Here is a 23332-nt window from a genome sequence, read left to right as displayed (position 1 = left end):
GACTTAGTGTGATAGTAACAGATGTGTGAAATTATTAGAAGACCTAGACTTAGTACGATAGTTACAGAATCCCTACCAATATAGAAAGATATAATAAAGAGTTGTATAATTACAAACATATCCACTTATAATTTTCAGTTACCTTATGCTTTGTGGATGTACTTAGTCCATATACTCCCTCTTCATAATTTGTATGGTTAAGAATCCGCGCATATTGATAAGACTAGGACCCCTGAAATTATTAAAAGACCTAGACTTAGTATGATAGTTACGGAAGCCCCACCAATATAGAAAGATACAATAGAGAGGTGGGTCAATCTAATTTGAGGTCTTAGGTCAAAAATATAAATAAAATTAGTCATAACTCAAAAACAAAATATACAAATATATATACTAATATACACACAGATTTATAATAACAAAAATTAATAAAATTAAAAAATAATGAAAGAAAAAGAACCATTGAACCTGATTTAGAAAACCCAAATCTAATACTTTTACAAATTTTTAAATAAAATAAAAATGTATTCATAACAACTGTAAACTTGTAATGAGAACTTGCTGAAAAGAAGAAGATAAAATGTAAAAAAAAAAATGGAAAGTTTTTTCTATTTTTCCAAACAACAACATTAAATAAATACTTAATATTTTAGTGTTGGTGTAACTTACTCAAAAATGTTTTTAGTGTTAGTGTAAATGAGAATAGAAAAAGGGAGGGAAAAAAAAAATCATATAAGGATATAAATCTTTGAGACTTATTATAAAATCGGAATGAATGGGGAGAGAGAGAAAAGAGGAAAAAAAAAAAAAAAAAGTTATTTTAGAATATAAATATTTAAAGGCCTAATATAAAATCGAAACGAGTGGGATTGACAAAAAAATAATTTAATATAAATAAATTTTAAAATTTTAAAATTTTCTTATTGACTGGGCCTTAAGCAACCGCTTAAGTGCCTAAAACTCCAGGGATAAGCATAATCAAAATAACAAAACAAAACAAAAGCCTAATTTGGTTACAATGATGAGCTTCAAAAAGTGGCCAATCTGTGGCCACTATAAATTGAGTGTTTAAAATTCAATTTTGCTTTGATGTTGAACCAAAGTTGACCAATTCATGCAATCAGCAGTCGTAGCTTATTGTTTTTCATAGTTGTCACAATTGAAAGAGCATGACAGTCATAGTAACAATGTACTATGAAAGTGAAATAATTGACCGCAGAAATTTGTCGTGAAGGTACTCTCACCTTGGGGGACTATACCGAGTCAATAGATTGTGACTCCCTCAATCTAGCGGTTGAGTGATTTCATTGTGATTACCTTCTCTAATAAATTGATCATGAAAGGTACCTAAGTCTTCTTTATTACAAATTTTTTGTATTACACTTTTACAGGTGCAATACCCATAATTGTATCAAGCATTCATTTTTAATGTAACCATATTACTTTTTCAAACCTTCCGAGAAAAAAAAAAAAAAAAAAAAATCTTTTCAAAGTAAACTTGTTATAGCATTACATTTCAATTTAATGAGTTACGTGAGTGTTTTTATATATGAAAAATAAATGTGTGTGTATGTTACATTATTCATATAACAAGATTACTTTTTATATGTAATAAATTGAATTAAACCTTTTTTTTTTTTATTTTTTTATTTATCTGCGGTTTGCACTAAAATCCCCCTCTCCCTTTCTAATTTTTTGTCAAAAAACTTTCTTCAACTATCCCGGAGGTGATTTAACCGACGGAAGTTAGTTGAAAGGAAGTTGGTTGGATATCGAGTTTTCTCATATATTTTTGTGACAAAAATGTCCATGTACCTATTGTAATATACCCTACATATATATTTAATTCATTATCACTCTTAGCCGCATATCCTTCACCATTGCAGCAACACGTATTTTTTTTCATACTCAACTTATTTTATTTACCCATCATATACTCCCTCCGTCCCAAAAAGAATTTCTCAAAAGAGACACTCTTTTTTAGACGGAGGGAGTTTATATATATATATATATATATAATATATCATAATATAATGATATATAAAATATATACCATTAAATATTATTTATACTATATTTGTATTTCCATCGGGCCTTTAAACCTAGATAAATTTGGGTTTTCCCTTGAAATTTATCTGATACACACACACACACACACACACACATATATATATATTTAAAAATTATATTGTGCATTCATTTATTTGGTTTTTATTGATTTTCATTTTATACAGACTTGTTAAAGGGGCACTACGAGAAATAATGCCTAATTTTTTATTTTTTATATTATTTATGCCGGCATGTTTTCCCCCTTTTATATATATATATATATATATATATATATATATATTTCAAAATAATTTTTTTTTTTATAAAAAAATCTATTCCTTGCACGTGACTAATGTGAACTTGACAGTTTAGTAAAATGTTAACATATTAAAATAGAAGTGTTAATTTATATGAATGATATCATTTAGGTTATTTAATAAATAAAAAATCACCCCCAAAGTAGATTTTCAAATAGACTTAACGAGTATTTAAGTCAATTTCTATTTAAGTTCTCACTCAGTTAACATCCGTTTGCTAAGTCACCTCCTTAATTAGTTAAGGGAGTTTTTTGATCAAAATAAAAATTAAAAAGAGGAGCTTAATGCAAAACTCAAATAGAAAATGGAGATTTAATGTAGCTTACCATTTTATATATAATAATGTTGCATACTGTTGAAAGCACAGTGCACCAAAGAGGATCTTCATCTACTTGATTGGCCAACCCAAGCAAGTCATCAAGTTACATACAGAGTGAAGGTCAGTCAACCTCTATATTAAGAAGTGACGGCATGCGGGGTATTGATACTGTACGTCACCATTAAACTGAGATATATGGCCCTCATTCCATGATATTTTTCTTATTTTTAATTTTGCAGTAAAATGAATCTTTCACCCATTTAATGGGAAATTTAGTATATATATATATATATATGTACATATGACAACAAATATCTTGCAGCTTATACACACCATCCTTAAACATGCTTCTTCACATGTTCTTGTTCTGTCTGTCATGTCTTCTCATGTTGACAATGGTCATACCTGAGGGGAATACAACCACTACCAACACCACCTCTTTCATGGTCACCAAGCCAGGCTGCCCATCTCAATGTGGGAATCTCACTGTTCCATACCCATTTGGCGTCGGTGTGGGTTGTTCCATAGACCCATTGTTTGATATCAACTGCAGCACTTTTTACAACCCTCCCATACCCTTCGTAGGTGGCAGTAGTAGTCTTGAGGTGCTAGATATATCTCAAACATATGTGCGTGTCAAGAACAAAGTGATGTTCAAGTGCTACAGTCCATCAGGTGCATTGATCCGCAATGAAAGCTATATAGACTTGGACTTAGATAATACTCCTTTCACCATCTCACACACTGCAAATAAGTTCACAACTGTTGGGTGTGATGACTTTGGTTTGTTAACAGGGCAAAAAGGGCTTGATTTTTTGGTTGCGTGTTCGTCCTCCTGTTATGATGGGGAAGTATCCGTCGTATCTGGTGGGGATTGTTCCAGCAACGGTTGTTGCCAGTCCACCAAACCAAAGGGTATAAGGGGGTTCATTTCTTCTCTTGAAACCTTGTATAACCACACCAATGTCTCCTCCTTCAACCCTTGTGGCTACGGCTTTGTTGGTGACCAAGACCACTTCACGTTCCGCGGTCTCTCAGATTTATCAGATAAAACTTTGGAGGACAGGATCATGGATAGTGTTCCAATGGTGCTCGACTGGGTGATTGGGAGTCAGAGTTGCAAAGAAGCCCAAAAATCAAACACCTTAGTCTGCCAACAGAATAGTCAATGTAATGATTCCGACACTAGTGCTTATGGAGGATACCGTTGCAGCTGTAAAATTGGTTACGAGGGTAATCCTTATCTCAGTCCGGGATGCCAAGGTCTGTTTGTTTTCTATCAATCTTTTATCATAAACATATGTAATAGCTGGTGATTGCTCGAACTCGATATAATTTGTTGAACCCATTTCTTAATAGTACAATTAAACTTTTGGACTAGTGGTAGTCTAACCATCTTCTTTTTCCATTTTGATTCTTGACAAAAAAAAACACAAACGCGCGCGCACACAAATTTTTTTGTGCAGACACCTACTAAATTTAAAGGAATAGGAGATACCACAGGGGATTATGCCATTAATTATGATTGTTTGTTTGATTAACACAGAGATAAAAAAACACGCATATATGTACTAAATTGTTTGTTGTGATGCTCCTTTTGACAGATATAGATGAGTGCGCAGATCCAAACAAACACCTCTGTAATGGGACTTGCACTAATACACCGGGAAGTTATAACTGTTTTTGCCCACATGGAACCTATGGCGAGTCCGACGAATATTGCATCGCTGCTGAAAAAACTCGCGTACAGTTCCCAGTAATTAAGTTCTCTCTAGGTAATATATTTATATATATATAAAAGTCTTGAGATTTCATATTTGAAGAGAAACCTTTGCTCTTTTATCTTTATTTGCTTTGACATTAATTCATATGATCATAACTGTAGATGTAAGTATAATCTGTATGATTCTTTAAGTATGCTTCATTATCCTAATTTAATTGATTGGTTAAAATATGACGCCGGTAGATCTGGTTGAAATTCAAATTACGAATGATTTCTTTTTTAAATAGTCAGCTAACTCTTTGGAGTATTCAATTTAAGTGATTATTATTTTCCTACAAAACAAAACAGATTGGAAAAACTACCTAAGATTCCCAATGTGGGTCTTTAAACCGAAAGCCCTATCATTCATAACACACAACTACTTATTTTTTGCAAGTTGTAAGCACTCTCTTATTCAATAATTAATTGGAAATTTCTGGCAGGTTTGAGTTTGAGTTCTTTGTCCCTAATCATCGGTACAACATTGATATACTTTAGCATCAAGAAAAGGAAGCTTATAAGGCTCAGGGAGAAATTCTTTGAACAAAATGGTGGGTTGCTGATGAAACAACAAATTTCATCAAAAGACGGTGGTACAGAATCGGCAAAAATCTTTACAGCACAAGAGTTGAAAAATGCCACCAACAACTACGCTGAGGATCGCATCCTGGGCCGAGGAGGTTATGGTACCGTTTACAAAGGAGTTTTAGCGGACCACCGTGTGGTTGCAATTAAAAAGTCTCGAACAATGGATGAGAGCCAAATTGAGCAATTTATCAATGAGGTGGTTATTCTTACACAAATTAACCATAGAAATGTCGTGAAGCTCTTGGGATGTTGTTTGGAGACTGAAGTACCTCAACTGGTCTATGAATATGTCTCTAGTGGTACCCTCTTTAGCCATATCATCAACAAAAGTAGAACATCCTTGTTATCTTGGAACAATTGTTTAAGAATAGCAGCGGAAGCTGCTAGTGCACTGGCATATCTTCACTCAGCAGCTTCAATGCCCATCATTCATAAGGATGTTAAGTCGACCAACATACTATTAGATGAACAATATACTACAAAAATATCAGATTTTGGTGCGTCGAGGTTAGTGCCATTGGATCAAACTCAAGTAACTACATTAGTTCAAGGGACCTTGGGGTATCTAGATCCTGAATACTTCCATACAGGCCAACTGACAGAAAAAAGTGATGTTTACAGTTTTGGAGTGGTTCTCGCAGAAATCTTAACTGGACAGAAACCTCTGTGCATAGAAAGAACCCAAGAAGAGAGAAATTTGGCCACATATTTCCTTATGTCCATGAAGCAAAATCGTCTGTTCCAAATTCTTGAGCCTCGTGTGCGAAGGGAAGGGACTTCAGAGCAGCTTCAAACAGTTGCTGAGCTTGTGAAGAAATGCTTGAACTTGATAGGTGAAGAGAGGCCTACAATGAAAGAAGTGGCAATGGAGTTAGAAGGTGTGAGGAAATTTACTAAAGATCCATGGGTTCACGATCACCAAAGCCATGAAGATGCTGTGGAATTGATTGGTGAAGCATCAGACCTATATGCAGTGCCAATAAGCCCATATACTAATTATGGGGACTCCACTGAACAATATAGTTTAGATAGTCGTTTGGTTGCTGCCATAAATAGTCCCCGCTGATGTATAATTAGATCACTTGTAATAAAGTCATCACAAAATTCTTGTACTTTCACTATTTTGTTTTCTCTCAATTTTCAGTCATTCCTGTGCTCTCATCATTAGTGTTTGGACGTGGATTTTCTATGTAAAATGATCTTATAATATTGTTTTCTTCCACAAGTCAAAGTTCCATATAAGTAGCAAGCAAAAAAGCATGAAATTTGTGAGTCAGTAATCTTTTTAGCTTTCCATTAATGGCTTAAACGAAAGTATACAAATAGAACAATATGTTTGTACAAGAACACCATGCTAATATTGTATTGAAAAGAAAAGGATTATCGAGTTAGTTGTAGAGTTTGAAATGTGAATAGAGATTCAAAAGCTTAGTAAGAGATTTCTTGTAACTCTTCAAACTCCAATCAGAGCATCTAGTGGGCTATCTGGACTAAGTACGTGCTATCTCCTAATTTCTGCATTTTGTGTATTTAAGACCCCGATCGAATCCACTCTCATTTGTTTTTTATTTTCTAGTCTCATATCCAGAATTTATGTGATTTTTGATATCCTTCAAGAAAAATGACCATATTTGGTGATTTGGGCTTACTAACAATCGGTTTGCCAAGCCGTCTTTCAATTGATTTTGGATTAACAAGGTGTGTCTTGACTCTTACTAATTGTGTTTATGCTATATGTATGGGAAGAAAGAAATGATTGCATTTATTGTTGGAAATAGTGGCCTAGTTACACACACAACACTATACTATTTGGAAGAGAATAGAAATGGAGGAAAATACTTTTTATTTCACTTGATAGAAAATGAGTACAATGCATGGGTTTATATAGGCTTCAAAACATAAATGTAAATGAAACTTAAAACCCCACTAACATATCATTTAGTAGGCAAAACTCCCACTAACCCACTAACATGACCATTTAGTAGGCAAAACTCCCACTAACCCACTAACATGACCATTTACTAGTTGTAACTCTCATGCCCCCCACTAACTCCAATAAAAAACTCACATAAATATAAAACACCAAATAAAATAAAGTTTAATTTCTAACACCCCCTCTTAAACTTGATTTTTTTTCAACTCCAAGCAAACTCCTAAACTTGTGAAAATCTGCAAACTTGAGGGGCTTGGTGAAAATATCCGCAACTTGATCTTTTGACTTGATGAACTTGAGCTCCACCTCCTTCTTAGTTATAGAGAATGAATAGAATAACCCAAAATCAAGGGTACCTTTGATGTAACGAAGAATCCTCTTAGCCGCCTTGAAATGAGTTATGGTAGGTCTTTCCATAAACCGACTAACAAGCCCAACCGCAAATAATATGTCCGGCCTTGTGCATGTTAAGTATCTCAAGCTTCTAACAAGACTTTTGAAAAATGTTGGATCCACCGTCTTTTCATCTTCATCTCTTGACAATTTAATTCCAACTTCCATGGGCGTGTTTACCAATTTACAATCTTCCATCTTGAATTTCTTAAGAATTTTCTTAGCATAGCCTTCTTGGTGAATGAAAATTCCATCCTTCATTTGCTTGACCTCAATGCCAAGATAATAAGCCATGATGCCAATATCTGTCATCTCGAACTCTCGAGCCATAACCTTCTTGAAATTTTCAAGCATTTTTGGATTGCTACCTGTGAAGATTAAATCATCCACATACAAGCAAACAAAAAATACATCTCAATTCTCACTTACTTTGGAGTAAAGAGCATGTTCATATGGGCACTTTGAAAAATTATTGTCTTGAAAATATTTGTCAATTCGCTTATTCCACGCTCTTGGTGCTTGCTTCAAGCCATATAAAGCCTTCTTCAATTTCAAGACTCTGTTTTCTTGCCCCTTTACAACATAGCCCATGGGTTGTTGAACATACACCTCTTCTTCAAGAAACCCATTCAAGAAAGCCGATTTCACATCCATTTGGTGGATTCTCCAATTGTTCTGGGCTGCCAAAGAAATTAACAATCTAATTGTTTCCAAACGAGCTACGGGTGCAAATACCTCATCATAGTCAATTCCGGGCTTTTGGTTGTACCCCTTGGCTACCAATCTTGCTTTATATTTTTCAACTTCACCATTTGCATTATGCTTTGCTTTATACACCTACTTGACACCAATTGCCGTTTGCTCTTTTGGAAGTGTAGCAAGCTCCCATGTGTCATTCTACTCTATGGATTTAATTTCTTCATCCATAGCATTTCTCCATTTTTTGTCTTGTGCCGCCTCTTCAAATCCTACAGGTTCACAATCCGCAAAGAGACAAAAAAGTGTTAGATCACCTAACCTTTCCATTACCTCATCTGTTTCGTCATATATGTCACGAAGACTCCTCATGCGAAGTGGTGGTGTGTCACTTGAACTTGATGATGATGGAGTTGATTGATCTTGAATTGATGGCGGTGGAGGTGATGTTGGTGGAGAAATGGGCTGCTCCATGCCTTCATTTTCTTGCTCCTCATCAGAAATTGAAAAAATATTATAATCTTCATTTGGAGTGTTCCAATCCCATGTGGCTCCCTCTTTGAATTCAACATCTCTACTAATGACAATCTTCCCATTGCTTGGATTGTACAACTTGTAGCCTTTGGAATTTGCATTATAGCCAATGAACACCATTTTTTCACTTTTGTTGTCTAACTTGGTCCTCCTTTCATCCGGCACGTGCACATGGGCAATGCTCCCAAAAACCCGCAAATGAGAGACACTTGGCTTTCTTCCGCTCCATGTTTCTTGTGGTGTTTTGTTTTGCACACTTCTAGTAGGACATCGATTGGACAAGTACACCGCACAATCAACCGCTTCAACCCAAAATTCTTTAGGCATTTCCTTACTTTTCAACATGCTTCGAGCCATATTGAGAATGGTTCTGTTCTTCCTTTCTGCAACTCCATTTTGTTGGGGCGATCTCGGAACCGTTAAAGGATGGTGAATTCCATTTTCTTCACAAAATTTTTTGAAATTATTTGATGTGAATTCACCACCTCTATCGGATCGAAGAGCCTTTACATCATAGCCACTTTGTTTTTCAACAAGTGCTCTAAATTTTTTAAAAATTTCACACACCTCCGATTTTTGTTTAAGAAAATACACCCATGTTTTTCGGCTAAAATCATCAATGAATAATAAAAAATAATTATTCTTACCAAATGATGATGGAGAAATTGGACCACAAACATCCGAATGGGTAAGTTGTAGTGGCGCCGTAGCTCTTGTGGTAGCTTCTTTAGGAAAACTTTTCCCTGATTGCTTTCCAACGAGACATCCTTCACATAATTGATTTGGATTGCTAATGAAAGGCAATCCCTTCACCATCTTCTTTTTGGCCAACAACTCTAATCCTCCAAAATTCAAGTGCCCAAATCTCAAGTGTCAAAGCCAAGTTAAATCATTAACACAAGCCTTCAAACATTTAGCCTCGTCGGCTTGAATATTTAGCAAAAACATCCGGTTCTTTGTCATTGAAACCTCGGCAATCAAATTACCCAATGGGTCTCTTATCGAAAGACTACAATCCTTCATGGATATATTGTAGCCTTTTTCTAAGAGTTGTCCCAAACTCAAAATATTGTTCTTCATATTAGGCATATAATAAACATTAGAGATAAATTGATGATGCCCATTCCTCAAACGAAACAATATTTTACCTTTCCCTCTTACTGGAATTTGTGATAAGTCTCCAAATGTTACCTTGCCATTTATTGATTCATCAATATCAACGAACTTCTCTTTGCTACCACACATATGGTTGCTAGCACCGGTGTCAAGATACCACACATCTTCTTGATCACTCCTTTCACATTTGTATGCTAACAACAAAGTAGGCTCCACTTCTTCATCAACTTAATTCGCCTTTTCTTCAACATCGTTAGCAACATTTCTACATTCCGAATCATAATGACCATACTTTTGACAATTATAACATTGAATTTGAGACTTATCATACCTCCTTCCATATGACCTTGAGTAATTTCCTCTACCACGACCTCTTATTTGTTGTGAGTCATGGATTTTTTCTTCATTGTTGGTTGTGTGTTGACCGCTTCTTTCTCCTCTTCCATGGCCTCTTCCTCTTCCTCGGCCACGTGCATTTCCACGTCCTCGGCCCCTTTGATTTCCTCCATGTTTTTCGTCTCTTTCGTTCAACGAAAACTTTGTTTGTAGCACTTGCTCCAATGCTTCTTGTTTCTTCACCACCTTTTCTTCATGAGCTTGCAACGAACCCATGAGTTGATCAACAGTCATGGAATCCAAATCCTTTGACTCTTCAATGGCTACAACAATGTAGTTGAATTTGGAATCCAACGACCGAAGGATCTTTTCAACGACCCTTGTATCAGTCATGGTGGTTTCGCCATATCTCCTTAGTTGATTTACAATAGCCAGGACCCTCGAAAAATAATCTGAAATTGATTCAGATTCCTTCATATGCAATGCTTCAAATTCACCCCGTAACGTTTGGAGGCGAACCTTCTTCACTTTATCAACTCCTTGGAAGGAATTTTGAAGAATCTCCCATAGTTGCTTTGCATTTTCTGCACTAGCAACTCTTTGTAGCATTCCATCATCCAAACATTGATGGATGGTCATCACCGCCTTTTGGTCCTTCTTTCTCATGGCTTGTAAAACATCTTTTTCGGCTTGAGACAAAGTTGCCTCATCTTCTGGCTCATCATAACCTTTGGAAACAACTTCCCACACATCTTGTGCTCCCAAAATTGCCTTCATACGGATACACCAATTTTCATAGTTATCTTTGGTGAATCGAGGCATTTGAAATGGAACCGAATTGTTTGCCATTTCTTCTCTCTCTCACAAACTAGCTCTGATACCACTTTGTTGGAAATAGTGGCCTAGTTACACACACAACACTATACCATTTGGAAGAGAATAGAAATGGAGGAAAATACTTTTTATTTCACTTGATAGAAAATGAGTACAATGCATGGGTTTATATAGGCTTCAAAACATAAATGTAAATGAAACTTAAAACCCCACTAACATATCATTTAGTAGGCAAAACTCCCACTAACCCACTAACATGACCATTTAGTAGGCAAAACTCCCACTAACCCACTAACATGACCATTTACTAGTTGTAACTCTCATGCCCCCCACTAACTCCAATAAAAAACTCACATAAATATAAAACACCAAATAAAATAAAGTTTAATTTCTAACATTTATGGGTCCTTCTTACCTATTTTAGTGATATGAGCTCTATCATCAACTTTGTTCTATGTAGGGCACTGTCATTCAATGTCAAAACATTAGGATTGCTAGAAGCATTGCATTGCAGCCTTTTGGAACTGACCCTTTTTTATTATTATTATTATTATTAATTATTTATTTTTGAGTTTTACAAACCTAAACAGTAATAAGTTGGGTACATGTGATGCAAGCTTAGTTAGACCGTAATGACAGGAGCCTCATGTCCGGGATTGGTCCCCTTGGTCCCCTTTTTTATTAGGAGAAATAGAAAACAAAACAATAGTTTGTAACCAGTTAAAATTAAGTATCTAATAGGATGATATGGTGAAGTAGGGAGGATTACATGTTTTAGATAAGATAAAAGAGTGATAAGCACACTAGTAAGTAGTTGACACGATAGCAAACAATTTTGTATTTTAGTTTTTTGATATTAGATTAACAAAAAAAAAATGTAAAAGGCAGACAAACCCCAAGGAAAACTGAAGGAAATATAAAGTCAAATATGCATGATACTTCTTTCATGGCATCAGAGTTTTGGTTTTAGGATGTTTGGGGTTCAGGTCTCTATTTTTGTACAGTATTTGTTTTCCGGTTCAGTTTGCAATTTTGCTTTGATCTTAATTTGGTCAGTTTGTGGTTTTGGTAGCTTTAAAAGTCTGCTTATTCTATTTATTTATTTATTTATTTTTGGTTGGTTGCAAAACACATACCCAACTCTTGGTGTAGTATGAATCTTTTAATGGAAATTCTGAAGGTTGTGAAGACATTGTTTCTGAGTTGCTTTCAGACTAATTTGATCAAAAGAAGCTGCAGGATAAGAGTTGGCCCATATTGTTGGGCTTTTTTTGGGGTTAGAATCTGAGAATGAGTGTGCAGACATTGTAAAGGTCATTGTACTCCTTTGGCTCATTCGCTTCTCATATATCGAACTCTTCTCATACTTGCGATCACTTGGCCTTAAGGCGTTCCTCAGAAAAACAATTTCTTGAGATCATATGCTTATTACAGAGGAAAACTAAGGCAAGACAGAGCAAATGCATTTTTCAGACACAAAAAAAAAAAAAAAAAAAAAAAAAAAAAAAAAAAAAAAAAAAAAAAAAAATGAGATTAACCAAAGAATCGAAAATAACATTCATCATCGAATTATCTTTATAATCATCACAAAATATTAACGATCTTATTGCATGAACCCGATCATTGAAAGAAAGTTTATTAAATAAAGGTCTTAGCAGAGACACCATTTTAGAAATAACAACAAAAATGAAAACTGGAAGCAGTCAAAAAAAAAAAGAAAAAAGAAAAAACTTGAATACAAGAAATTCATGGCTGTGTTACAAGTGAATTATATCCATCAGCGGGGGCTATGTATATTAGCAATTAAACGGCTATCCAAACTATATTGTCCGGATGAATCTCCGTGATTAGTACTATATGGGCTCATTTGCACTGTGTAAAGATCTGATTCCTCACTCATTAAGCCCACAGTCTCTTCATGGCTTTGTTGGTGAACCCATGGATGTCTGGTGAACTTCCTCAAACCTTCTAGCTCCATTGCCACTTCCTTCATGGTAGGCCTTTCTTCACCATGCATGCTAAGGCATCTCTTCACAAGCTCAGCTATTGTTTGAAGCTGCTCCAATGCCCCTTCTCTTACTAGTCGAGCCTCAAGAATTTGGAACAATCGGTTTTGCTTCATTGACATAATGAAATATGTAGCTAAATTTCTTTCTTCTTGTGTTCTCTCCATGCTTAGGGGTTTTTGTCCTGTCAAGAGTTCCGCAAGAACCACCCCAAAGCTATAAACATCACTCTTCTCTGTCAATTGGCTTGTATGAAAGTACTCAGGATCTAAATATCCCAATGTCCCTTGAACTAGTGTAGTCACTTGAGTTTGGTCCAATGGAACCAACCTCGACGCACCAAAGTCTGATATTTTTGTAGTGTAATGTTCATCTAATAGTATGTTGGCGGACTTAACATCTCTATGGAAGATGGGCATTGAAGCAGATGAGTGAAGATACGCTAGTGCACCTGCAGATTCCTCAGCTATCCTTAAACGATTATCCCAAGATAATGATATTCCACCTTTGCTGTGGATATGGTGGAAGAGGGTACCACTAGCGACATATTCATAAACCAATTGAGGGACTTCGGTTTCCAAACAACATCCCAAGAGTTTTACCACATTTCTATGGTTAACCCGTGTAAGAATGACCACCTCATTGACGAACTGCTCAATTTGGCTCTTATCCATTATTCGTGACTTCTTGATTGCAACCATGCGTTGATCTACTAGAATACCTGTAATGCCTGTATCTTATATATTTATGTTAAAAGATTTTTTTTTTATTTTATGTTAGCTGTGGGGCCCACCTTATTTTAAGGCACATGTGGTTAATGGGATGAAGACCCATTTTTCATTTCACTTTCTCTCTCGGCAGGTCTCTCTCTCTCTCGCTGCCTCTGTATTTCTTTTTTTCTTTTTCTTTTGCAACTTCCACTCTTGATTTCTCCCTCATTTCTTGGTGTTTTTAAGAGCCGTTTGCGGCTATTCGAAGCCCACGACGAGATCAACACGTTGATAGGAGCAATTCTTTGATTGGTGCACTATAGGAGATTCGAAATCCTAAAGTTTGAGGTGAAGAAATTGGGGATTTTGCTTAAAAGTGAGGTAGGGGTCTCTAATTCCTACAATCTTGTTCCTTTGTGAGTTAATTGTTCCTAATTAGTGTCCTAGCATGCTAAATTGTGATGATTGCCCCTTTGTGAATTTTTTTTTTTTTCTTGATTAGTATCCTATTAGTATTCTAGCATGCTATATTGTGATAATTGTTCCTTAAAGTGACTTGATTATATATATGAAACATGTGAGAAGGTGTATTTAATTGAATTATAATGTGTATTTATTTGAATTGTATGAAAATCATAATAATAATAAAATGAAAGAAAATAAAATAAAAACATGCTTAATGTGTTAGTTTTCTATGCCAATTAATTTGTCAGAAATTATGTAAAAGCTTGTAAATTGTGCGTAAAAAAAAATTCTCTCCATTTCCATAAATGCACACAAGCATTGGGCATGAAAGAAAAGGGAAAGTGTTTTGAAATAAAAGAAAAAGGGGATTTTGGGGAGAATTTGATGAATCGGCTTTTGAAAAAAACCCGGTCGCCGCGGAGTCACCAAAGGACCGGTGTGTTAATATAGCCTAGAGGGAACTAGGGAGATTGCCCTAGCGTGGTTGAGCTACCTGGGCCCCAAATGACGCTGCGGGGGTACCAAAGGTCAGGGACAGTAGCCAATTCTTCTCTCGTGTCGCTGCGGAGTCACCAATGGGCGGGTTATATTAACAGTTTGTGAAGTAATGATGTTTTCTGAAAATGGGGAGTGACATGCATAACATTGCATTCATGGCACGAAATTTATTTGCTTTGAACTTAGAATTGATATTGTGTTTTCCCGGCTTTGCATGACCCCAAATTCCTATTGTCCTATTCTTTGTTTGGATTCACGGGGACACAAGAGGTGTGTCTTAGGTACTACCTACTGAGCAACTTGCTCACCCTATTATTTAATAAATTTTTTCCAGGAAACGGAAAAAGAAGTGGCGGATGACGTTCCACTACAGGGCTAATTTTGATTAGAAGACTTTTTGCCATTTTGTGTACTAAGTCCCATATTTTTGTAAAACCTTAGTTTGTTATATTCGGCATAGAGGTTTGTGGACCCTTGTTATCGTAATTATAATTATAGACTGTAATTTTAGCATAAGTTGTATAAACGTTGTAAAACATGGACGTTCGATATTAATCTTGTATTTTGGGACTGTAATTATGATATTTGAATGATATAGTATGTGGTTGCACCACCATGGAATGTATTATATGATATTTGTGTTGGGACAGGTTTATCATTCTTTTAAATAGGTTGTTATAGGATGATTTTTAGCGAAGGTCATGCCGAATTTTTTTTTAATTTTTGGCATCAGCAAGGGTCGTTACAATACCTTTGTAAACAGTACCATAACCACCTCGGCCTAAAATGCGATCCTCAGCGTAGTTATTTGTGGCTTTTTCTAACTCCTGTGCTGTAAAGATTTTCGATGACTCGACACCACCTTCATTGGACGAAATTTGTTGTTTCAACAAGACACCACCATTTTGTTGAAAGAATTTCTCCCTAAGCTTAATAAGCTTCCTTTTTTTAATACTAAGGTATAGCCATACTATACCAATGAATAATGACAGGAAGCCCAAGCTCAAACATGCGACAAATTCAAATAAATTATGCAAAATATTAAATGAATCTTGACGAAAGAAGTAATTATGTAATTAATCACGATAATGATTTACAATTACCTACATAAATAATAGCATGCTTCATGGCAGGGATAAGATGTGATATTTACGTATTCATTATAGACACACACTTCATGATTTATTTCATTGTTTACCTATATATACAACTATACAAGAAAGGGTATTTTTGGGGGATTTTTAGGTGTTACGAACACCATGCAAACCATTTAAGCTTGAAAACAATTAACTTTTAATCCAATTAGAATTCGATCAAGGCATAGGAAAATCATGCAAACCATAAATTCCCGCTAAATTAATATGTGTTTTTCAATATTATATACAAAAAATTATGGGAAAATCACCTAGAGAAAACTTAAGGACTGGGAATTGTGAATTCACATCAATGCAACCACGCCCATCTTTTTTGCCATCCCCATAGTATCCATGTGGGCATGAACAGTTGAAACCTCCCGGTGTATTCAAGCAAGTCCCATTACAGGGATTGTTTTCAGGATCCGCGCACTCATTGATATCTGCCCAAAGAAACATCACAATAAATAACTTGGTGCAAACATGTGTTAAAATTCGAATCTTTTTCCTGTGAACGCCGAGTTTAAACTAGTTAATAATGAGATATATATATATATATATATATATATATATATATATATATATACGTACTTAATTAAGTGTTTACCCAGAGTTTACTAGTTGATTATTGTATTTGGTTTGAACAAAAAGAGTGATAAATAGAAAACCAACCTTGACATCCTGGGCTGAGATAAGGATTACCCTCATAACCATTATTGCAGCTGCAACGGTATCCTCCATAGCCAATGTGGGAGTCAACACAATAGCTATTCTTCTGGCATGCTAACGTGTTCCATTTTTGGGCTTCGCTACAACTCTGATTCCCAATTACCCAATCAACCACCATAGGAATGGTATCCTTAATCCTCTGTGCGAAATTTGGATCAGAGAGATCGGAGGCACCGCGGAATTTGAAGCTCTCACCCAAGAAAGCATGGCCGCAAGGATTAAATGACCAGACATTTGTATGGTTGTTCAAGTCATTAACGGTAGTATAGTAAAACTTTAGACCCTTTGGTATGGAGGTTTGGCAACAACCAATGCCAGAACAATACCCATCATCAAGCACATCCTCCTTTTTGTTACAGAGGGAAAAACAACCACTGCTGAAGTTCCGATCGTATGACCCTGTAATCAAAGCAGTGTCATCGCAGCCGATGACCGTGAACTTGTTTACCGTCTCCGAGAAGGTGTAGGGGGATGTTGCTAGAAGGTTTGTCCATGAAGGTTTTTCTTGGATCAATGCACCACTTTGATTGTAGCACTTGGAAGCCAAATAAGTCCTGGTGCGAATTTGGGTTTCGGAAATGTCTAGGATTTCAAGTACGCCCATGAAGAAGGGCTTTGGAGGGTTGTATGAAGTGTTGCAGTTGACATCATACCATGTGCCAATGGAGCAACCCTTTCCCTCACCAATGATGCCGAATGGGTATGGAATGGTTAGGTTACCACATTGGCGTTGGCAACCCGGCTTGGTCACCATGAAAGCGGTGGCCGCACTGGTGTTGGTGCTGGTGCTGTTTCCCTCGATTTTGGCCAGTGTCATGAGGAGTGCCCATGGTAGACAGAACAAGAACACATGCTGAAGCATGTTTGTGGATGGATATTGAGATAGTGTATTGGCCATTTTAATTAATTAAAGACCACTCGTTAGCAGTGAGGAACATTTATGGAAAAATTACATATAAATGGAGTCAAAGTTCCATATTTACTTAGAGACTGAGTCAAAATTCCATATTTCTATAAAATGAATTGCTGAGGTGGCACATGGTTTTTTACTGTTTAGAAAATTGTGGTGCCTAAAATGCCCTTCCCTAACAAAAAAGTAGTACCTTCAGTGCAAAAAAGTAGTACCTTCAGTTCAAAAAAGTAGTACCTTCGGAAAAAAAGTAGTACCTTCGCGGGTGTTTAAAAAACATGGTACCTGGACGCCAAAAAGTAGTACCTTCAGTTCAAAAAAGTAGTACCTTCGAAGGAAAAGTAGTACCTTCGCGGAAGGGTATTTTAGGCACCACAATTTCTAAACAGTAAAAAACCATGTGCCACCTCAGCAATCCATTTTAGAGAAATATGGAACTTTGACTCAGCCTCTAAGTAAATATGGAACTTTGACTCCATTTATATGTAATTTTCCCAACATTTATTGCTCATATATATATATATATATATATATATATATGTCAATATCAGTAAATTTGGTGAAGTTTGGACTTAAACCTAAAGATCGAGTCCGAACAAGGATTCTGTATATCTGTATAAATTTAGTGGTTGACTTGGCATAAATGCAAGCCAACTTGGTTGTTGTAACGGATGGGCGCTTGCCCATTTACCCAAAAGCTCGAACTATTGGGTAATGCTGCATACCCACCCATTTATACACACTTCAACCCCCATCCAAATTCGATGTGGGACAAGTTTCACTTGTAACATTCTCCCCCACCCGAACCCACGCAATGCCCTCATTGCGGTCGGACCACCCTGCCTACCCGGAGGCAGACCTAGACGCCTTCCGGGCCGGGCGCTTGGCGTGACACTGGATTAAGGACTAGGTCTGGCTCTGATACCAACTGTAACCCACCCATTTATACACACTTTAACCCCCATCCAAATTCGATGTGGGACAAGTTTCACTTGTAACAGTTGTCCACTTGCCATTCTTCACCTACCAAGCCCATACCATTCTTTTTCCTTGTGCAACACGGTGCAGCTATATTGGAATTTAAGGGGTTGACACTTGACCTTACACCATTTGGTGGTATATATGGTATGCATATATATATATAATATATACAGTATTTTGATGACTTTATGATATATGACATGTGAGAATGCAAATGCATGTCCCAAAGTTCAGTATGACCAAACATTTTTATACCTCTAGTTTACAGAGTTATGTCTATATACAATATATCATCAACTAGCTAAACTACGTACAGTACGGTCAACAAAAGTTTCTAGCCCTCACAAAACGCAGCCGGCCGAAACTACTGAGTTGGGTAATGTTTTTTTAATTTCAGTTTGAGTTTAGACTATATATTTTGAGTCCAAATTTAATTCAGGTTAGGTTTGAGTTGATATGGATAAAGTCCAAAGTCTAACTCGAACCCGGAAATATTATATATATTTATAATATATTTTGAATTGAGCTGATATGATAGTATGTTTAGAATTTATGTTTAAGGTTTTAAGTTCAAGTTATGGGTGTAGCATTAATTGATTTATTTTTTACACACAAATTCTTCTGAGGTGGGCTTAGTGCGGGCTCGGACAGCTAGGCTTGTGCTGAAGATTTTCTATATGGGTCTAACCCGAGATGAGTGCCAAGCCAGTCCAACCCGCCCGAGTTGCAGCCCTAATTGGAATGTTAACAATTTTTTTTTTACTCATATTGTTCTTTTTTATCAATGCATTTATGCTATGTCTTGTTGCATGGAATTGGTCCTTTTGAAAATGAAATCAGAGAAAATTTAGTTTAAATTTAAATTATTATTATTTTTTTTATTCTAATGAATATAATTCCAATGCACCAATTTCATACAACTAAACATAGCATACTATTTTGTAACAAAAAATTAATAATTTATTTTCTTATTAAAATACTAACTATACCCTTAACCTTTAATTTGTAATTAATAATAATAATAATAATAAAAATAATAATAATATTAAAGCATATAGTTTTAACTAGCACCAAAATTAGCAAATTTTAAAAATATTCAACAAGTTATTTAAATTCAATCAAATATAATAAAAAATAAATATTGAAACAATCCCTAAAAAAATCAAATTTTTTTGTATGAAGTGTGTTCATGTACAATTAATGAATTATTGAAATATTTCACTTTTTTATATTTTATATTGTGTTGGAAATAAGCAATTTCAAGGATTTAAAGTATACATAAATTTAGGTCTGTGATATATATATTTTTTTAAAAAAATGAATCTGAGATAGTATAATTTTTTTTATAAAAAAAATCTTTTATTTAAAAATGACATTAATGAAATGTTTATAAAAAGGGTAAAATATTAGAAGAAACCTAATGTTAGTATAACTATGAACTTAATTGAAAAAATTTACTCAAGGTAGGACGTAGTTGTCTTAACAAAACTTTATAGGACTTATTGGTCCTTACAATTGAAATGGTGGACTAATATGTAATTTCACTTCTTTTTGCACAGTTCACAAGGTTTTTTTTCACAATAATTGGTCTATTATATCAATTAGGGTTCCTCACTAAAAATTCTGCTTCCATTTCTCTAACTCTACTTACTTTTTACTTTTCAGTATTTATCTTTGTGATTGTAATGATTCGGTCATTTTCCTTCCTTTTCTTTTTCTCAAATTTTACGAATAATTTTTTTTCGTTGAATTTTCTTCTCCGAGTTCGGTTTCTCATCACTTAGTGTCGTCTCAAGTGTTCGGAAATGGTTTCCGATACTCTTTCCTTTGGATTGACAAATTCATTTAAGGACTGAGTCATTTCCACATTTTCACTTTTTGGACACTATTCATTTTTCGTTTTTTTTTTCCTGTTTGACACTTTTTGGCACAACCTCACTTTTCGTGCACGGAATTGATTTTTGACTTCACGTACCTTCATTCTAAGTGGTTTCCACGAAATACATATCTTTACTTTTATAGAAAAATACTCTGGTTACTCCCCGTGTCTATAGGGGCATGGATGCATAGTTTCTTCGGAAACATTTTCTTTTTTTGGTGTGTTTTTCGTAAATATCTTTTGAAAATATTTTATTTCAGGGGTTTTTAAGAAAATATTTTTAAAAGATATTTTCTTTCTAGGTCATTTTTGCAGTTATCCTCTCTTAGAGGGGCCATTGTGCAATTAACGAAAGTTATTGCAAAATGCCTTATTTTGAGCCTGGATCCTCATACGGAATTCATTTTCACATTATTCGAGTAGGGTACTCTTAGAATTTCCTTCCGGTCGTTTTCCCCAATTTTAGGACTTTCGACCCCAGTTAGCGCCGAACTTGTTCGGGGTATATCTTTATGCTAGGGACTCGGTTTTCAACGTCATTTCTTCCATTGTTCATTTTTTTTTTCATTTTGGTTCTTTTTCGTTCATGGTGTTTTACCGTTTGAGCACGTCTGCATAAATTCCACTTTTCTGGACCCAGCGGGGCCCGTTCGGGGCACTTTTAGGGTTTTACTATAAATAGAATGTCTTAAAGTGAAAAATGAGATTTTTACCATCTTCTTCCCCTCTTTGGCAAAGGGCTGCCACCACTCTTTCTTCTTCTCCACTTGATTTCCTTTGTTATTTGTCTCGTGCCTTAACGTTTATCGTAGGCCTTGACATGCTCTTCCTTTCCCCCTTCTTAGAATCCATTTCTGACCATTTTTGAATTCGGGTTTGGATTTTCATGGTACCTCAAAGGTTAAAGTTGTTCTTCTCGTTGTCCCCGACATAACCTAGGAGTATCGTTGGACTCGAAGCAATTTTCTTTCAGTGGGGATCTGAGATTTCATCTCAAATTGAGGTAGGGATGTCTTTAGTTTATATTTTGGTTATATTGTGTGACAACCCTGGTTTTTAGGCCAGCACGTCATGTGATGAACTGAAGATTGACCCAATAGCGGATCCAGATGCGGAAGCAAGAAATAAGTCAACGGTCTCCCAAGGCATAACACACCTCTAAGACACTTTGATAACCTTCCATGAGGTCGTGAAACTCAATGAGAACTGACGCGGAAGCAAAAGATCAGAAAAAATAACAATTAAGCCCCCAGGGGCAAAATAGTCATTTTACATGGAAGTAACGTCCCTAGAATGTATGAAGTCACAGAATTCAAAAGAAAGTAACGGAAGCGAATTACAAGAAAACCGGACAAAAATAGCCCCAAGGGCAAAATGGTCATTTCAAAAAAATATAAAATTGGGTGCTACCTAGCACACCACTGGGAAGACAACAAAAAATTAATCAAGTTAGACTCAAGAATCACTTGATTCGGAGTCCGGATGGAAGAGAAAAGTCAAAACAAAGTTTTAACGTCGCCGAGGCCGTGAATAGTAACCTGGGCAAAATGCTAAAATTCGTGTGCCGTTTTGAGGTACTAAACGACGTTTTCTAGAGAAACACAAAGAAGAAACCCCTCTCAAAATAATTTTTCCAAGCTGACCATGTTCAAAGAAAATTTTATTTTTGAGGTGAAATCCCCGAAATGCCCTTATAACAGACTTTTTCAAATAGTGCATACACGCACAGGAAAACAGATTTGACGCGGGGTTTTTGGGTCTGAGATGACATTTTCTGGAAAAATGTTGTGAAGAAACCCCCCATAAAATCACGTTTTCTATGTGACCATGTTAAGAATGAAATTTATTTTTCAAAGAAAATTCCCGAAATGCCCCTATATTAGTCTAGACCAAGAGGGTTAAAAGCTGCTACAGGATCTGTCCACAACTGAGAACAGAAACGGGTTAGAAGATAAATTTTTATGGAAAAATACAAAGAAGAAACCCCTCCCGAAATCAAATTTTCTACCCCACAAAGCGGACAGAAATAAATAAAATGCACTGTGAAATGGCCAAAATGCCCCTCCAAGAAATCTGAACAAGAGGCTCCAAAAAGCTGTTAAATAAAAATTAGAAAGCTGAACTTTGCGATGGATTTCAGGCACCAAGATGATATTTTCTGAAAAAATGCGAAGAAGAAACCCCCCCTAAAATCACGTTTTCTAAGTGACCATGTGAAGATCAGAATTTATTTCCCGAAGGAAAACCCCAGAATGCCCTAAAATCAGATTATGCGAGAAAAATGAAAAATAATTCTATAGAAGGCTCATTTCACCAAGGAGAGGGTTTTTCCCGAAAACGATCATGCACATAGACGTAACTTACCTATTAGGACGTACTACAATGGTTCACGGCTTAAAAATACCGCCGATGTAAAATCCGACCCCCTGACAACCAAAGAGGCAAAAATGAACAAGAAATAGGAAATTTGAAAACCAAAATTAACAAATGACTTCAAATTACCATTTGGCCCTTAGCCACACTTCAAACATGATTAATGAGACCTAGTGGAGGTACAGGAACACACTTTGCACCACCCGATTTGAAAATGAACCATTAAAGATTCGGTTTCTATTATTTTAGCCCAAAAATGCAATATGTGAACTAAAATGCAAAAATGAAAACTAAATGGTGTTTGGCCCTTAGCCACACCTCACATATGGCAAATGAATGCTAAAGGATGAATTTCACACAAAATGCACACACCGGTGCGAGAATGACATATTAAAACCATAGTTTTCATACTTTTCTCATTAAAGGCATAATTCAACATTCATGAATATTCATAAATTTCAAATAAAGTTTGGCCCTTGGTCACAAATTATATATATGGAATGAGTGTCAAAAAGTGTGCTTAAGCACATAATACAAGTTTGGAATCAAATATACACATTTGACAAAATGGCTACAAATGGCATTTCATGCTAACACTTGCATGAAATGGAACTTAAAAGCTATAAGTCATCCCAATGAACAATAAGCATCACGAACCAAGTCTTTGTACCTGAAACAGCCCCCCAGTAACTTCGGGGTGAGTAAACAAGTTTACTCATAGAGAATGAGCATGCATCGACTCGATTTCTTTAGAGATTTTTACATTGACTT

The 23332-nt window shown here is 35.7% G+C and overlaps 2 protein-coding genes across 3 annotated transcripts; one reads left to right on the top strand and one right to left on the bottom strand.

The window, feature by feature from the left end:
* Positions 1-2974: 2974 nt before the first annotated feature.
* Positions 2975-6147, top strand: LOC132313321 (putative wall-associated receptor kinase-like 16). 2 transcript variants are annotated; one of them, XM_059812037.1, is made up of 4 exons: positions 2975-3360; positions 3481-3948; positions 4290-4460; positions 4891-6147. In XM_059812037.1, exons 1-4 carry the CDS (start codon positions 3030-3032, stop codon positions 6099-6101), a joined length of 2181 nt encoding a protein of 726 aa, XP_059668020.1. In that variant the 5' UTR covers positions 2975-3029; the 3' UTR covers positions 6102-6147. The 2 variants fall into 2 exon arrangements, with proteins under 2 accessions (XP_059668020.1, XP_059668019.1); XM_059812036.1 differs by having other exon boundaries at positions 2975-3948.
* A 6104-nt stretch (positions 6148-12251) lies between these two features.
* Positions 12252-17266, bottom strand: LOC132313320 (putative wall-associated receptor kinase-like 16). Its single transcript, XM_059812035.1, has 4 exons — positions 16362-17266; positions 15956-16132; positions 15308-15559; positions 12252-13604 (listed from the first exon to the last, which is right to left on the bottom strand). Exons 1-4 carry the CDS (start codon positions 17233-17235, stop codon positions 12655-12657), a joined length of 2253 nt encoding a protein of 750 aa, XP_059668018.1. The 5' UTR covers positions 17236-17266; the 3' UTR covers positions 12252-12654.
* Positions 17267-23332: the final 6066 nt, after the last annotated feature.

The sequence above is a fragment of the Cornus florida genome, unplaced genomic scaffold (genome assembly GCF_030987335.1).
Source record: "Cornus florida cultivar Cherokee Brave unplaced genomic scaffold, ASM3098733v1 CherokeeBrave_3.0.0_Hap2_Chr06, whole genome shotgun sequence".
In the NCBI taxonomy this organism is placed as follows: domain Eukaryota; kingdom Viridiplantae; phylum Streptophyta; class Magnoliopsida; order Cornales; family Cornaceae; genus Cornus; species Cornus florida.
The sequence above is the reverse complement of the archived record's forward strand: the minus strand, read 5'-3'. Positions and strand labels throughout refer to the sequence as shown.

Bases quoted from the DNA above. Each gene is read 5' to 3' on its own strand.
- LOC132313320 (XM_059812035.1), bottom strand. From the start codon at position 17,235: ATGACACTGGCCAAAATCGAGGGAAACAGCACCAGCACCAACACCAGT. The intron at 16,133-16,361 runs GTTGGTTTTCTA...TTCTTTGGGCAG, and splicing joins TCTCAGCCCAGGATGTCAAG to ATATCAATGAGTGCGCGGAT. The intron at 13,605-15,307 runs GTATTGTAACGA...CAGGCATTACAG, and splicing joins TTATGGTACTGTTTACAAAG to GTATTCTAGTAGATCAACGC.
- LOC132313321 (XM_059812036.1), top strand. From the start codon at position 3,030: ATGCTTCTTCACATGTTCTTGTTCTGTCTGTCATGTCTTCTCATGTTG. The intron at 3,949-4,289 runs GTCTGTTTGTTT...TCCTTTTGACAG, and splicing joins TCTCAGTCCGGGATGCCAAG to ATATAGATGAGTGCGCAGAT. The intron at 4,461-4,890 runs GTAATATATTTA...AATTTCTGGCAG, and splicing joins AGTAATTAAGTTCTCTCTAG to GTTTGAGTTTGAGTTCTTTG.